Source organism: Hippopotamus amphibius, chromosome 9 (assembly GCF_030028045.1).
Source record: "Hippopotamus amphibius kiboko isolate mHipAmp2 chromosome 9, mHipAmp2.hap2, whole genome shotgun sequence".
In the NCBI taxonomy this organism is placed as follows: Eukaryota; Metazoa; Chordata; class Mammalia; order Artiodactyla; family Hippopotamidae; genus Hippopotamus; species Hippopotamus amphibius.
The window spans coordinates 40554244-40569346 of NC_080194.1; the positions used below are offsets into that span (position 1 = coordinate 40554244).

Here is a 15103-nt window from a genome sequence, read left to right on the forward strand (position 1 = left end):
TATTTATTTTTTATTTATTTATTGGCTGCATTGGGTCTTTGTTGCTGCACACAGGCTTTCTCTAGCCACAGGCAAGCGGCGGCTACTCTTCATTGCGGTGCACAGGCTTCTCATTGTGGTGGCTTCTCTTGTTGTGGAGCATGGGTTCTAGGCACATGGGCTTCAATAGTTGCGGCACGCAGGCACAGTAGTTGTGGGCTGCCAGGTCTAGAGTGCAGGCTCAGTAGTTGTGGCACACGGACTTAGTTGCTCCACAGCATGTGGGATCTTCCCAGACCAGGGCTTGAACCCATGTCCCCTGCATTGGCAGGCGGATTCTAACCACTGTGCTACCAGCAAAGTCCCAAGAGAGCAATCTTATGATTCTAACAAAAAGCTATCTATGAATTCATAGATTTCAAGTAACAGTGTGAAGGTGGGTTTTGTATAAATTCTATTTAATCATTTAATTTACATACAGAGGCCTCCAAATTGAGTGGAACTTACATTTATTCAGTGTTTGTCAGTGTATATCAGAAGGACATCTGCTTATATGAGATTCTATAAAAGTCACAGGAAGGACAAAAAACAATAATATCAAGGAAAGCATGCTGTACGCTGATATACCGTTACTCTCACTACTGAATTAGGCCTTGGCCAAGGATTTGAGGATCCACCTGTGTAGGCAAGGTAGAAAAAATAAACAACAAAAACTAACAACAACAACAACAAACACAGCATTCCAAGCTGCAGAAGCAACCAATGTTGCTTAATTGTTGTAACATTGAATTTGTCAAATCCGTCCCAGCTCCACTTTACTGAAGGAAAATACTTCAAGCCATTATTTAAATATATATATCCTTCAAACAGATTTCTGCTTTTCATTGATCACTACATACTTTACTTCATATTATCTTCTGAAGTAATAGTATAGAAGCAGGAAGTTTTATGGTGTGTGTGTGTTTAGGGGATAATAGACCCATGTGATAGAAACAGAGAACATAAAGGGGTAATAAAGGTGTGCCAGAGGCTGGAAGTATGTATAGCTTAACCGGGAGAGGGCAGGGATTTGCATTTCAGTCAAGGTGTTTGACAGTAGAGAATCTTTTGAGATCTCTTAAGAGAAGACAGAGTGATCAAACTAATGATAGAGGAAGACAAATTTTGCACCTGGCACAAAGCTGTTTTGTAACAACCATGTATATATATGGCCTCCTTTGATACTAATGGTGAGTGACTTGCAAACTTGAATGTAATAGCTTTTCAATCAATTGTTTGTATGCTTTTTGTTTTCTTCTCATTGCATCTAGAAATTCCCCTCTATTCACTGCTAGTTATCCTATTATTTCTTGTCCATCTACCTCAGATTTTATTTTGCTGTGGATTTGTTTATCACTAAATTCCTTACAAGCAACTCAGAGACGAAAATCAAATTAAGCAAGGATTCAACCAACAGAGTTGTAGTTTAACTTGGGGAAGACAATTAAAAAGCTCAAGAGAGAAGTGGTCGCCCGAGTAACAGCTCAGAAACACCGCAGTAATATGCTGTATTTATGGATTGCAAATTAGAGATAGAGAAAGATTACAGGGGAAAAAATAAAGATGCAAACAAACTTTTGTGTGTATATATATATATATATATATATATATATATGTAAATACATACATACATACATATACACACATACATATATATTTGTTTTATATGTATATAGAAAAGAGAGGAATGGAGAAAGGCATTATCAGAGTTTAAAGTGTTTAGAAAAGAATCAACAATGGAAGAATCTGAACTGATTATGTACAAAATAAATGAATAATATTCTTGCATCATATGACAGAACAAAATAAACCACTAAAAGAGATCAAGGAAGTATAATGAACAATTGACCTGGATGCCACTTATAAGATAATATCAATCTCCTAGTGATCAATAATTGGTGTGAAAGCAAAACACATATGTTAACTTTGTATTTATCTGCAGTATATCTGTTAACACTTTGGAATATTTGTAGTTTTTAAAGGATGCGAACACATTATCTTCACAAAAATTGCTTTTCTGAGAACATGGAACAACAGTCAGGCACTTTTCTATTGAAATGATGTATCTTAATTTAAATATTCCATTTTATTACTGATGCCCTTTCTACCTGTAAACTAACTTTGACCTTCTGGGATTGATGATTTCCTCAGCAATACAGATCTGCTAAGACAAAGTTTAGAGCACAGAATTAGTGCCAGAATGAGGCAATCATCGACATACAGTGGTTCACCCTATTTATTTCATTTTAGTTCACACTCCTTTAAATTCTAGTTAACAATGATAGTTTATGTCTATCCAAAAAATATTTATTGAGAACCAAATGAGCCAGAGCATCAAAGAAACTGAGATAAATATATGCCCTGCCCACAAGGAGGTCTCTAAGTTGGAGGACCAGATGTCACTAAATGAATCATAATTGCTATTACATCAATGCAAAAGTTCATAAAGAAGATTATATTCTATCTTGAATGGGAGGTGGACGAAAATCTCAGGGAAGGATCATAAAGGACATGATACCTAACTGAGGATTTGAACAAAGAAAGTCAAGGCAAGGGAGAGCATTTTCATCATTTGCAAAAGGAGGAGACTTGAAAAAGCATAGTATTGCAGAAATTAAAATATAGCTGGAACATAAAGAGGGGAGTTGGGCATATAGAGGGCAGTGAGTGGTAATTAATGTCCCTTTGTGGCTAGGATTACACTGTGATCACTATTATGAATGATTAATCCCATACTTTCTCTTTTTTGAGAAAAATATTTTTAGGAAAAAATATTCACATTACATATTTTCCTAATGGAATTCAACAGTTCCTTTGGAGGAAAGTAACATTTCTCTTGATCTAAAATTCTTATGCCCTTACCATATCACAAGGGGTATTCTACAGTTTGAATGTGAATTTTAAGTTCCAGTTTGTGGCCCCGTTAACAATGATTATGGAAAGCATTATGTTCAGCACCCTAGACAGTAAATATAATCAAACAAATGTAAAATATTAACGGTGATTCTGCTATAACTTTTAAATCCTTTTTATCTAGCTGATTCATAAAATCAGTGGAGACAGAGAAACTTTATTTGACTAGTCTTGTCATAGGATAGCTTTGGGCTTTCCAAGTTTTGTAGATGTTTAAGGCTCCCTGTTTCTCTTCAGGGCACCTGTGCAATCTTCATATAGACTCTCCTGCTGGGTCCTCCAGTGCTACTCTCCTGTGACCTGCACCTCTCCTTTAGTCTCCACCCATGTCCTCATTGCTTTGACAGGATTTCTTCTAAAATGACCCCAAGTTGGCATTCCTATATTATATTCCACACTTGGTACCTAAATTAATGTACCTTTTACTCTAAAGAGGCTGGCCAGCCATTTCAAGTTATCCTCAAAATTTCCTAGGTAACAGTCACACAAATGACTGCATTCAGTTATAGAAAGGCTATATCAAGTGTTGCAGGTGGGTTTCCTTAATAACAGAAAAAAAAGCCATGTCCATATTTTAAGTTTGTTATATAAAAGAAACATAAAGGTAAGTATTTTAGGATGTAGTTTCATTTTATTACATAATAGCTCCATTGAAACACTATTGATATATCATAGAATTCCAAAACTGCCAAAATTATTTCCAAAGTTGGTGAACCATTTTGAAATCCTCCCAGAAATGTAGGAGAGTTCAAGTTTCTCCACATTCTTGCCAACAATTATAATTGTTTGCCTTTTTTATTTTAATTCTTCTGTGTACATGAATTGCTTTCTGATTTTGGCTTTGACTTGCATGCTCCTAACGACTAATGATGTTAAGCATCTTCTCATCTTCACTGTAGAGTTCTAATAGTCCTTCATATACTCTGGATACAAGTCCAGATACATTATTTGCAAATATTTTTATTCTGCGTGTTGTTCTGATATCATTTCAATCACCAAAATGTTTAATTTCGATGAATCGTGTTTTTATATATTTAGATATTTATACAATGAATTTACATATTTATTTTTCTGTTTGGGTCTTTGGTATCATGTCCATCGTTTAATCCCAGGTCACAAAAATTCATCATCTGTGTTTGCTTCTAAGACCTTCCATGTTTTAGCTCTTGAACTTATGTCTATAGTATATTTTGAGATAATTTTTGTGTAAGGTGTGAGATAGGGGTCTAGTGTCATTCTTTTGGATGTGGATATCCAGTTATCCTAGCATTATTTTTTTTAGAAAAGAATACTGTTTCTTAAAGTTCAATATTCTTCGACAACTAAAAATGCAATGCAATTGTGGTAAGTGATGTCCTTATTTGATCCTATATTTTTCCATACATTGTTCAAACTAAAGGCCATCACTGTCCAAAAAAAAAAAAAAATGGTATAGGAAATAGAGGCTGTGAAATGTACTACTTTTTGTATGCTAAATCTAGAAAGAAAAACCATTTAAAATATTTATATCTGACTGATGGTGGTTACTTGTGCAGATTGACATATATTCATGTTTCTCTTGATATCCTACATATATATATGTCCTGATAATATTCCTATTTACATACTATAAAATATATTATCTTCATCCTATGAATTATTATAGGAAAATAGCTATAGTCCCAAGACTTGTACCAAGCAGATGACTAAAGCATGCACATTTGAGCTAATCTATTTCTGCTTTTGCAGGAAGGCCTTTCTGATATCCACATTCTGATTCCTTTATATTCCTGGAGTGTCAGTCTTTAACATTTCTGGAGTGGAAATCTCGACCTTCTTCCTGATTGGGATCCCAGGGATGGAGCATTTTCACATTTGGGTCTCTGTCCCCATTTGCCTTATACACCTCATTGCCATCCTGGGGAACTGCACCATCCTCTTTTTCATAAAAACAGAGACCTCTCTGCATGAGCCAATGTATTATTTCCTCTCCACGCTGGCCTTTTCTGACCTGGGCCTACCCATCTCCTCCCTTCCAACCATGCTGAGAATCTTCTTGTTCAATGCCACTGGAATTTCCCCTGATGCTTGCTTTGCCCAAGAGCTTTTCATTCATGGATTCTCAGCTATGGAGTCATCAGTTCTTTTTATCATGTCCATCGATCATTTTATAAGCATCTACAACCCTCTGAGATACACCTCAATTCTGACCAGTGCTAGAGTCATTAAAATTGGCCTTGTATTTGCAGCATTATGCATTTTGTTTGTCCTCCCTTTCCCATTTATTCTAAAGAGTTTGAAATTCTGTAAGAAAAGCCTTCTATCCCACTCCTACTGTCTCCACCAGGATGTCATGAAGCTGGCCTGTTCTGACAACAGGGTCAGTAACATCTATGGATTGTTTGTAGCTCTTGCTTCTTTATTGTACTTGTTGTGCATTTCTGTCTCTTACATGCTGATCCTGAAAATTGTTCTGGGCATCACCTCACACAAGGACTGCCTCAAGGTCCTCAACACTTGCATCTCCTACATCTGTGCTGTGCTCATCTTCTACGTGCCTATTGTCATCTTGGCTGCCCTTCACTGCTTTGCCAAAAATGTTTCTCCAGTAATTAGGGTCATCATAGCTGATATATTCCTTCTGGTTCCCCCTCTAATGAATCCCATTGTGTACTCCGTGAAGAGTCAGCAGATTAGAAATTGGATCCTGGCGAAATTATGTGGGAAACGAAGTTGATGGAAAATTTCAACTGCAATGGAAGCTCAACTGCCTTGGCAACTTCTGAACCACTGTAGGAATCTGAAGTTGGTAATGAAAGAATAGAGACTGAATTCAAAGATACTCTGCACATACTCAGTAGGTCCATCAAATATCAAGTTGTTGCTTTCATTAAGGACTAACAACAATCTAGATTAGATGTTCTAGGAGTTAGGCTTCGAGTTATAATCTTTTTATAACGAAATTTCCTACCTCTTTTCTAATTTTTATCTCCCCAGGTTACCAGCTGTATATCAACCTCAGCCATTGCAATACAGTCCCTAAGCACGCATGCGCCCATGCAGACTCAGCATCTCTTACATGTGTGTGTATGCATGTTAGTCATCAGCAATGCAAATCAGCTTTCAAATTAACTATTAACAATCCCCCTCTCCTAGAGGAGCCTTTTAGAGATAAAAGGCTCACATACATAAAATCATCAAACTTAAGTGAGCAAAAGTATAGTAGATAAGCAAATATTTCATTCATTTATATTTTCAGTTGTTTGCAATGGATTTCATAAATTACCTCCTTTAACTGTATATTGAGTTAGCTCTTCCTTATCCAAGTATGTACAACATTATTTGCTACCATTACGATCAAACAGTATTATTTTTTAAATGTCTATATCCTAAATCAGTGTGCAGGTGACTTAAGGAGTATACTTTAATTTCTGTCTTTCTCAGTACCCAGCAAAGTACCCATAACATACTAATTATTTGTTGTATGTTTATTAAAAACCTCATTATTTTTATCAATTTTGAAGACATGAATAAAATGTATAATAGTAAAGCCAAAGAGTCTATTAAACTATAGAGAAATCCCATTAATGTTGAGCTCACTTATTCTACAAATTAATTACTTCGGGCAGAAAAGAAAAAAAAAAACAAATGAAAATAGCACTTAGACGTTTTAAAATGGAGCGATCTCATGTATACATAGGATCTAGTCAGATCCTCACCAAAAGTTCCCTAACTGAATTTAAACCTACTTGTAATAAGAACTAATATCATTGATTCACACTCTGAAAAATAAAAAAAGCTGCTTTAGTAAGTAAGATACACACTCTGTTGCAAGTGACAACAAATACACGAAAACACCTTAAAAAACCAAAATATTCTTAGGCAAGATATTCCAATGGCTCACTGATGTGAAGTAAAATGTGTAGGAACCTGGGGAGTGACAGCACACCTAAGTACTGGGAAGAGGTCATCAGCACCATTAACTCTCATTCTCTTCCCCTCTCTTCCTACTTCTATCAGTGTTCTGGATGGAGCTAACTCACATGTGTGGTAAGTGGTCACAAATTGGATAAATAGGCAGTGGGGACACTTTTTACATCTTGCCCAAAAGAGGAAAGAGAACTTTCACTATCAGCTCCACTTACAGATCAAGGGAAAATATTGAGTGCAGCTTTTATAATATCCTAAAGCAAAACTGATCACTATACCCATGAATATAAATTTAATGTGATTTGGAAAATTAGCTGTGTACAAATCCCTATGCCACTATCTCAATCACTGTGATTTAATACATAAAGCGAGAAGACTCTCTTTCCAGAAAGTTTGGCAAAATGGCATTGGACACGAATAAACCAGACAAAAATAAGTAAGTGAAAATAAACCAAGCAAACCCGATGCTTGTCTTTAGAACTACCAAAGATGGCAGAATGACATCAGTGAGAAATAATAATGTCAAGAACATTACTTAAGAAAAATGATTATTAAAAAATATGTAAGAAATCAACTCATGCAGTAGCCTGTAGGGATTTTATTGGATTCTATTTTAGTTCTTAGAAAATATAGTCATCATTTCACCAGTGATTACACACCAATGTGTTAGTAATAATTTTTGAATTATTATGGAAAAATAAGGTCATTTTAAGCATAGAGACAGGCACCCAGGTATATGTCATCTTAACTGATCACACACACACACAAGAGCTAGGGAAAGCCCTCTTCTGTATCTTGGAGAATCACCTGGGAAGCTTTTAGAAGTCTGGATCATAGGGTAACATCACAGGCCAACTAAAGCAGAATATAAAGTTGTTTTTAAACAGTTCTCCTGTTGATGGATATTAAAATTATATACAAATTGTGGCTATGAAGTTTCAACAGAGATATGTATAGGTGAATAAACTAATTTCTCTAGAATGGGACTTTTACATCATTGGGTGGATATTTATTTAGCTATAGTAGATAATGTCAAACTATTTTTCAACAAGTAACTTGTATCAGATGACACTGTCACCAGCAAACTATTAGAGTGCCACTTGTTTCACATTTTTACCGAAATTTGGGATTCTAATCCTTTTAATGTTTGTCATTCTAGTATGTATGTTATAGTATCTCATTATAATGTTAATTTGCATTTTTCTAAATGCAAATTGGAAGTGCCAGTTCAAGTACACTGCCTATTTTTAATGGTCTTTTATTTATTCATTTGTAGGAGTTCTTTATATATTCTTGCCAGATATGTGTAATGAGAATATTTATCCCGGTGGGTGGTTTGTCTTTTCATTCTCATAAAAATGTCTTTCAATGAATAGTTCTTTCTTAATAGTTCTTAGCCTTTTTGTGTGCCTGCTTTTCCCAAGGTCACGAAGATACTATTTTTCTTCTACAATCTTTTTCTTTTTACATGTAATACTTAGGTCCATTATCTTAAATTAATTTTTGATAAAGCTCAGGATTTTTTTCTCACTATTTGTCTACAAATTGTTTCATTTCTTGAAAGGACCGTTCTTTCCCTATTGAATTGTTCTCTGTCATAAATTGTGACATTAAATATGTGTCAATATCTGAATTCCATTTTATTTCATTGATTTGTCTATTTCCATGTTCTACCACACTGCTTAATAAATGCAGCTTTAGAGTCAGTCATGAAATGTAATGGTTAATTCATCCAACTTTTTTTTACTCTACCTATCTTGGGTCTTTGTATTTTTATATACAGTTTACAATCAAGTTGTCAGTTTTCACAATGAAACCTGCTAGAGTTTGATTAGAATTGTACTAAGTCACACATAAATTTGGGAAGAATTGTCATCTTAACAACATATAGTTTTCCAATAAATAAACAAGGTATGTCTATTTATTTAGGTCTTATTGAACATTTTTGAAATATTGTGCTTTTCAGTTTAGAATCTTGGAAGTATTTTATTACATTTATTTTTATATATTTGATGTTTTTAAGCTTATTGTACCTTATGTTTTAAATTTTAATTTCATGTTTTTAATTATGCAGAATTTCAGTTTGTATATGGTTTTTATATTCAGCCAGCTTTTCTAATTTCACTTTTGTTTAATGTTTACAGATTTTATGTGTACCGTTTAATCATTTGCAAATACCAACATTTTTACTTCCAAATTGTTATACTTTCTTTTTTGAATGTCTCATACAATTTTGAACAAAAATACTAAGAAAAGCATCCTTGACTTTTCCTGATATCAGTGGGTAAATATTCAATATTTTTTCATTAAAATAATGTTAGCTTTTCTATTTTTATATGTCTTTTGCAAATTAAAGTACTACTCTTCTAGTTCTAATTTACTCAGAGAATTTTGTGATTAAAAATATTTTTAAATTTTATCTAATGAGATGATCATGTGGTTTTATCCCTTTTGTCTGTTAAAGTGCATTCATAATTTTTTTGAAGTACAGTTTCTTGGGATAATCTATACTTTGCCATGATATGTTTTCCTTTTCATAGATCACTATACACTATTTGCAGTTTTTTAAATGTATGGCTCTATGTTCATAGATATATTAGACAGTAATTACTTTTTCTTATAATTGTCTTGTTTAGATATCACTCATGAACCAGTTAGAAGTTATTCAAAAAAAAAAAAAAAGAAATTGTTCTATTTTCTGAAAAACCATGTGTAATATTGATATTGTTTCCTTCTTAAATTCATGCAGTGAATTCATATGAAGCCATCGTGACTTTAGATTTTCTTAAACTTTTCAAAGTACCAAATTTCTACTTCGTTGACTTTTTCTATTTTATATCAGATTTCCATTTCATTGATTTCTGATCTTACCTTCCTTTTTCCTTGGGCTTAACATATCCTTCTCTTGCTATCTTCTTGAAATGAAATTTGTATTTTTTTCAAACTATTCTTCTTTCCTAATAAATGAACTTCCCCTAAAATTTACCATAGAGGTACTGCTTAAGCAGCATCCTGTCTATTGGATATGCATATCTTTATTAGCATTTAGCACATAGAGCCAAGAGAAACTTCACGATTAATCTGTAATGTTTTTTTTATTACAAGAAAATTACATCAAAGCTGTATGACAAAATGTTAATAATTATGATATCATGCATAATTCATCTTTATTATGATAGTTGTAATATTCCATATTTTAAATATTCCTTATACACAAATAAAACTTTATAATATTATGTAAATTAAACATGCAAAAATAGATGCCAGTTTACAAAATAAAAATCCATATAAATAGACGTTGTATTTACCAAAATCTGTGCTTTTACTCCATAGCAAACACAGCTAAATGGGAAACACATTAAAGATAAAAAAGGTAAAAGTGGTGTGTGTTTTACGATGCCTGTTTTAAAAACGCAATTCATTCATTCATTCAACAAACACTTACTAAGCTACCACATGCCATTTAGTGTGCTAGTGACTGGACATATCAAGATAAAAAGGACAAATACCCTAAGTGCCCTGTTGTAGTTTAATTATGTTGCCATGGAACAAATGGGATCAGGCTTCAAAGTTGGGCAATAAACCAATAAGCGCATAAAACCACCATTGCAATTAACCACCCCCCCACGCGCGCACACACACACACACACACACTGATAACAAGAAACAGAGATGGATCCTACTATCTCTTTCATGAGAAGGACCTAGACAAAACTGAGATAAAGCAAAAGTGAAAGTTAGAAAATTCTTGACTATATAGCCAAGGGGATTTTTTTTTTTTTGGAGGGGATGAAAGCAATAGGATATTTGCAAAATAAAATAATTATGATAAAGTTTAAAAGAGTTTATTGCAGAGAATTATGGTAAAACTTTGTTGTACTTCCTCTTTGGTCAATTCAATATTAGCTCCCATCCAAAAACTACATACTAATGGAGGTGAGTATATATATAGATACAGTTTCAAGAGCATTTCCCTTAGGATCTTCAAACTACCATTTTGTCTTGCTTGCAAAAGTACAACAAATGTAAGGTTACATGTTCTGTATTAGTCCACAGAATTAACTATTAGGCAACTTAGAATGCTGAAAATAGTATGGAATTCCAGCCATCCATTCAATCCATAACTCCTCAAATATTGACTGACCATTCCATTGCTTAAACTATGTTTAATTATCAGGAATCTGACAGACCTCAGCTTCTACTTTACCTCTACCTATATGATCTTGGACAGCCTACTTGAACTCCTTGAGAAATATCTTATTCATCAGTAAAATGAAGATAATAATTGTACTCATCATTATTCAAAAAATTCAAGGATTCAAAATCATTATGCAGTAATGACTGAAACTCACTAAATGTAACAGTTTAAATTCTCAATAAATGTTGTCTATTACTATGTATCAAATGTGAAAGAGAAGAGATTAAAAGGCTCAGGTTTTGGCCTTGTGAAATATTAAGCATAAAGTCTTATTATGCCCTAAGGAAAGGACAGCTTTGGAAAGGGAGAAGATGAAATCTAAGTTATAAAAATTTTTGTTGGAGTATAGTTGATTTATAATGTTATGTTAGTTTCAGGTGTACAGCAAAATGAATGTTATACATATATCCACTCTTTTTTAGATTCTTTTCCCACATAGGCCATTATAGGGTATTGAGTAGAGTTCCCTGTGTTTTACAGTAGGTTCTTATTAGTTATCTATTTTTATATATAATAGTACGGATATGTCAATCCCGGTCTCCCAATTTATCTCTCCCCGCTTATCCCCTGGTAGCCATAAGTTTGTTTTCTACTCTACTTCTATTCTGAAGATATTTAAGTTCATTTGTATTCTTTTTTTGGATTCCACATGAAATGATATTATATGATATTTGTCTTTCTGTATCTGTGAAGTCTCATGTAAACAAGTTGCTTTTAAGGGATATTTGGTTAATAGTGTCCAGGAATATCTGGAAGGATGGATCCAGGGTTCAAGAGCAAAGTTTAGGCTAAAAACATATGTCATAGGGTGTTTGTCCTACATCACTTCCCTGAATGCAAAGATTCAACTCATGGCATCTCTGCTTTGACTCTGTCCTTGGCAGAGAAGCAATATCTATGTTAAATACCCAACAGAAATGCCAAGAGATTTTGCACAAGATTTACTGTGTCTCTATTATGCTTGGTTATTAAGGACCACTCTAACCAAAATGGACCCTAATTCAATGTCTGGATGCTTATTTCATTTCTTTGGTATTAACTATCTCTGTGGATTTACTATATCCACACATTTTTATTTTTAGTCTCAGAACAGATCCAGCTTAGCTGCAGATCCCAGAGAGCTCAGTGCCCCTAGAACAGGTGACTGGGAAAGAAGAGACAAACCCTCATATGTGAGGAGGACACCTTGGTAAGAGACAAACGACTTCTGGAATTTTATGCTAGAATCCTTTAGTTACTCTGAAAAGTGCTCTGCTCTCCAAAATACCCACTATCTGGTAAGCAGTCAGATATCTTCTTCTATTTTGCTTTTGCTTTACTTCTCTTTTTTGGGAATTAATCACATAGAACTTCATTTAGAGCAGGAGACACCTCCAAAAGTCATACATCTACAAAAATTGTTCCTTTCAGAGACTATATAAGTGATCAAATAATCTTTTAAGGAATCAGTCATCAACAGAACTCAAATTCTCCTAAATTGTGATAGTGACCACTTCATATTATTATTCTCCTGTCAACATGACACAGCTGGTCACAAATTCCAGGCCAGGAGAAAATGAGACATAATTTGTCAGTAATCTCTGCAGTGACTCCTCTTTCAAATATATAAATGATTTGAAAATCATGTGAATTTTTAAAGGATATTTAAATAACCAACAATCTTCAGATAGCAGGGGATAGAACTAAGGGTAGTTTGGTTTTTGAGAAAACTGTACTTTTGTGGGAGTTCCAAGAAATAGGAAGAAATTAAGCCGTGAGACTCTTGCCTTCATGTAATATCATTCTAGAAATCATATATTCTGCCCAACATCTTATCTAGAATATGAAAGCAAGAAATTGTAGAGGATCCTAGATTAATTAACTAGGGTTTAGTAATATTTTACAGGGAAAAAGGAACCAGATTTTCATCTGATTGCAAAATATATTTCTAGTTTCTCTATGGGAAAAAATGGCCTAAATAATATTCTTAATCTATGATACAGGTAGATTCCATTCTAAAGTGGAAACCATTTCTCACCATATGATAGTCACATAAATGCTTTGTTCTGTCAAAAGACAACTGAAAAAAGCCAGAAATTTCAGAACTGCATTTTTTTCTCCTAAATTTCCAGATATTCATATTTTATATATTCAAGACTCTGTGTATCATTTAGAATCGTCTAAATTAATCATGTCCATTATCAACATACCACATGTTGAAATCACCACCTTCTTCTTGATTGGGATGCCAAGGCTGGAATATGCACACATCTGGATCTCTATTCCCATCTGCAGCATGTACCTTTTTGCTCTTCTGGAAACTGCACCATCCTTTTCATCATTAAGACAGAAGCCTCTTTGCATGAGCCCATGTACTATTGTCTTTCCATGTTGGCTCTGTCTGACATGGGCTTGTCCTTTTCCTCCCTTCCCACTGTGTTGAAGATCTTCTTCTTCAATGCTCCTGAAATCTCTGCCAATGCCTGCTTTGCCCAGGAATTCTTCATCCATGGATTTACAGTGTTTGAGTCCTCAGTGCTCCTGATCATGTCATTTGTTCGCTTCCTAGCCGTCCACAACCCTCTGAGATACAGCTCCATTCTTACAACTGTCAGAGTTGCCCAAATAGGAATGGTATTCTTTTCCAAGAGCTTCCTCCTGGTTTCTCCCTTCCCCTTCCTTTTGAGAAAGTTGAAATATTGTAAGAAAAGCCAATTATCCCACTCCGACTGTCTCCACCAGGATGTCATGAAGTTGGCCTGCTCTGACAACCGAATTGATGTCATTTATGGCTTTTTTGGAGCTCTCTGCCTTATGGTAGACTTTATGCTGATTGCTGTGTCTTACATCCTGATCCTCAAGACTGTGCTGGGAATTGCATCCAGAAAGGAGCAGCTCAAGGCCCTCAATACTTGTGTTTCACACATCTGTGCAGTGATCATCTTCTACCTGCCCATCCTCAACCTTGCCATTGTCCATCGTTTTGCCTGGCATGTCTCACCTTTCTTCAATGTTCTTATGGCAAATGTTCTTTTACTTGTGCCTCCCCTGATGAATCCCATTGTGTACTGTGTGAATACTAGGCAGATCAGAGTAAGAGTTGTAGCAAAATTATGTCAGAAGCAAATATAATAGTCATATATAATAGAAAACACATTGGGTGAATGTCTTAGCTAAGAGATTAAAGGTGAGTTTGAGAAAACCTAGTATTTGGCACAAATAATCATCAATATATTTTTCTTGTTATTATCATCAGATTTATTTTATTCAAATTTCTTACTGACCATAGACATAAAATAGAAAATGGAATAATTTTTTGGGGGGTGGGGTTTCCATCCTACTTAACAAAAAAAGAAAATAGATGCCTTATGATGTCATCTTTGATAAAAGCACCAAATTCCAATCAAGACTGACGAATGGTAGGGTCTAGCCTTGTGACAAAAGTGGATTCCTCATCCTCACATTCCATTTATCTATACTGTGTTCTTCTGATTCTAGACACAAATTATATCTTAATTATGTCTCATTATCTCCATTTTAATCATCCTAGTATGTCACCAGCATTTTTTTAATGAAATACTGCAATAACCTTTTTAGTTTCTAAATGTCTACTCTTGCTACTTTCTAATTGATTCTCTCTGCAAGACAAGAGTGACCTTTTTCAAAAACAAATGATATAATTTCTCTTTTAAATATAAACTCTTACTTCTTTGGGAATAGAATTAAAGCAATAAAGTACATACTATAAGATGATACCTGTTCTTTATCCTCTCTACCTCTCCAATATTATCAAATAATGAAATTGTAGTTACATCGGTCTTCTCAAAATTTGTTAAATATGTAAATTATTCTGTTTTTTATAACTTTTCACATCTGAACCCTTTTCTTAGGATGCTCTTCATTCAATTTCATATAACTCATTTCTATTCACTTTTTTGAAGTTTCGATTTAATTTCAGCATAGATTACCTAAAACCTGCAGTTCAAATTATGACCTTCTCTTTTAAATTTTTTATTGCTTGTTTATTCTTTATTCTTCATTATTATATTATACTTGCTATTATGATTTTCAATTAAATATACAGTT

At 34.1% G+C, this 15103-nt stretch overlaps 2 protein-coding genes across 2 annotated transcripts; both read left to right on the plus strand.

The window, feature by feature from the left end:
* The first annotated feature begins 3420 nt into the window (after positions 1-3420).
* Positions 3421-5647, plus strand: LOC130860847 (olfactory receptor 51A4-like). Its single transcript, XM_057749395.1, has 2 exons — positions 3421-3463; positions 4707-5647. Exons 1-2 carry the CDS (start codon positions 3421-3423, stop codon positions 5645-5647), a joined length of 984 nt encoding a protein of 327 aa, XP_057605378.1.
* Positions 5648-13208: 7561 nt separating this feature from the next.
* Positions 13209-14149, plus strand: LOC130829104 (olfactory receptor 51A4-like). The gene is given in 2 exon segments (XM_057695299.1): positions 13209-13329; positions 13332-14149. Coding segments are annotated over 2 exon segments (939 nt in total).
* The last annotated feature ends 954 nt before the right edge of the window (positions 14150-15103 follow it).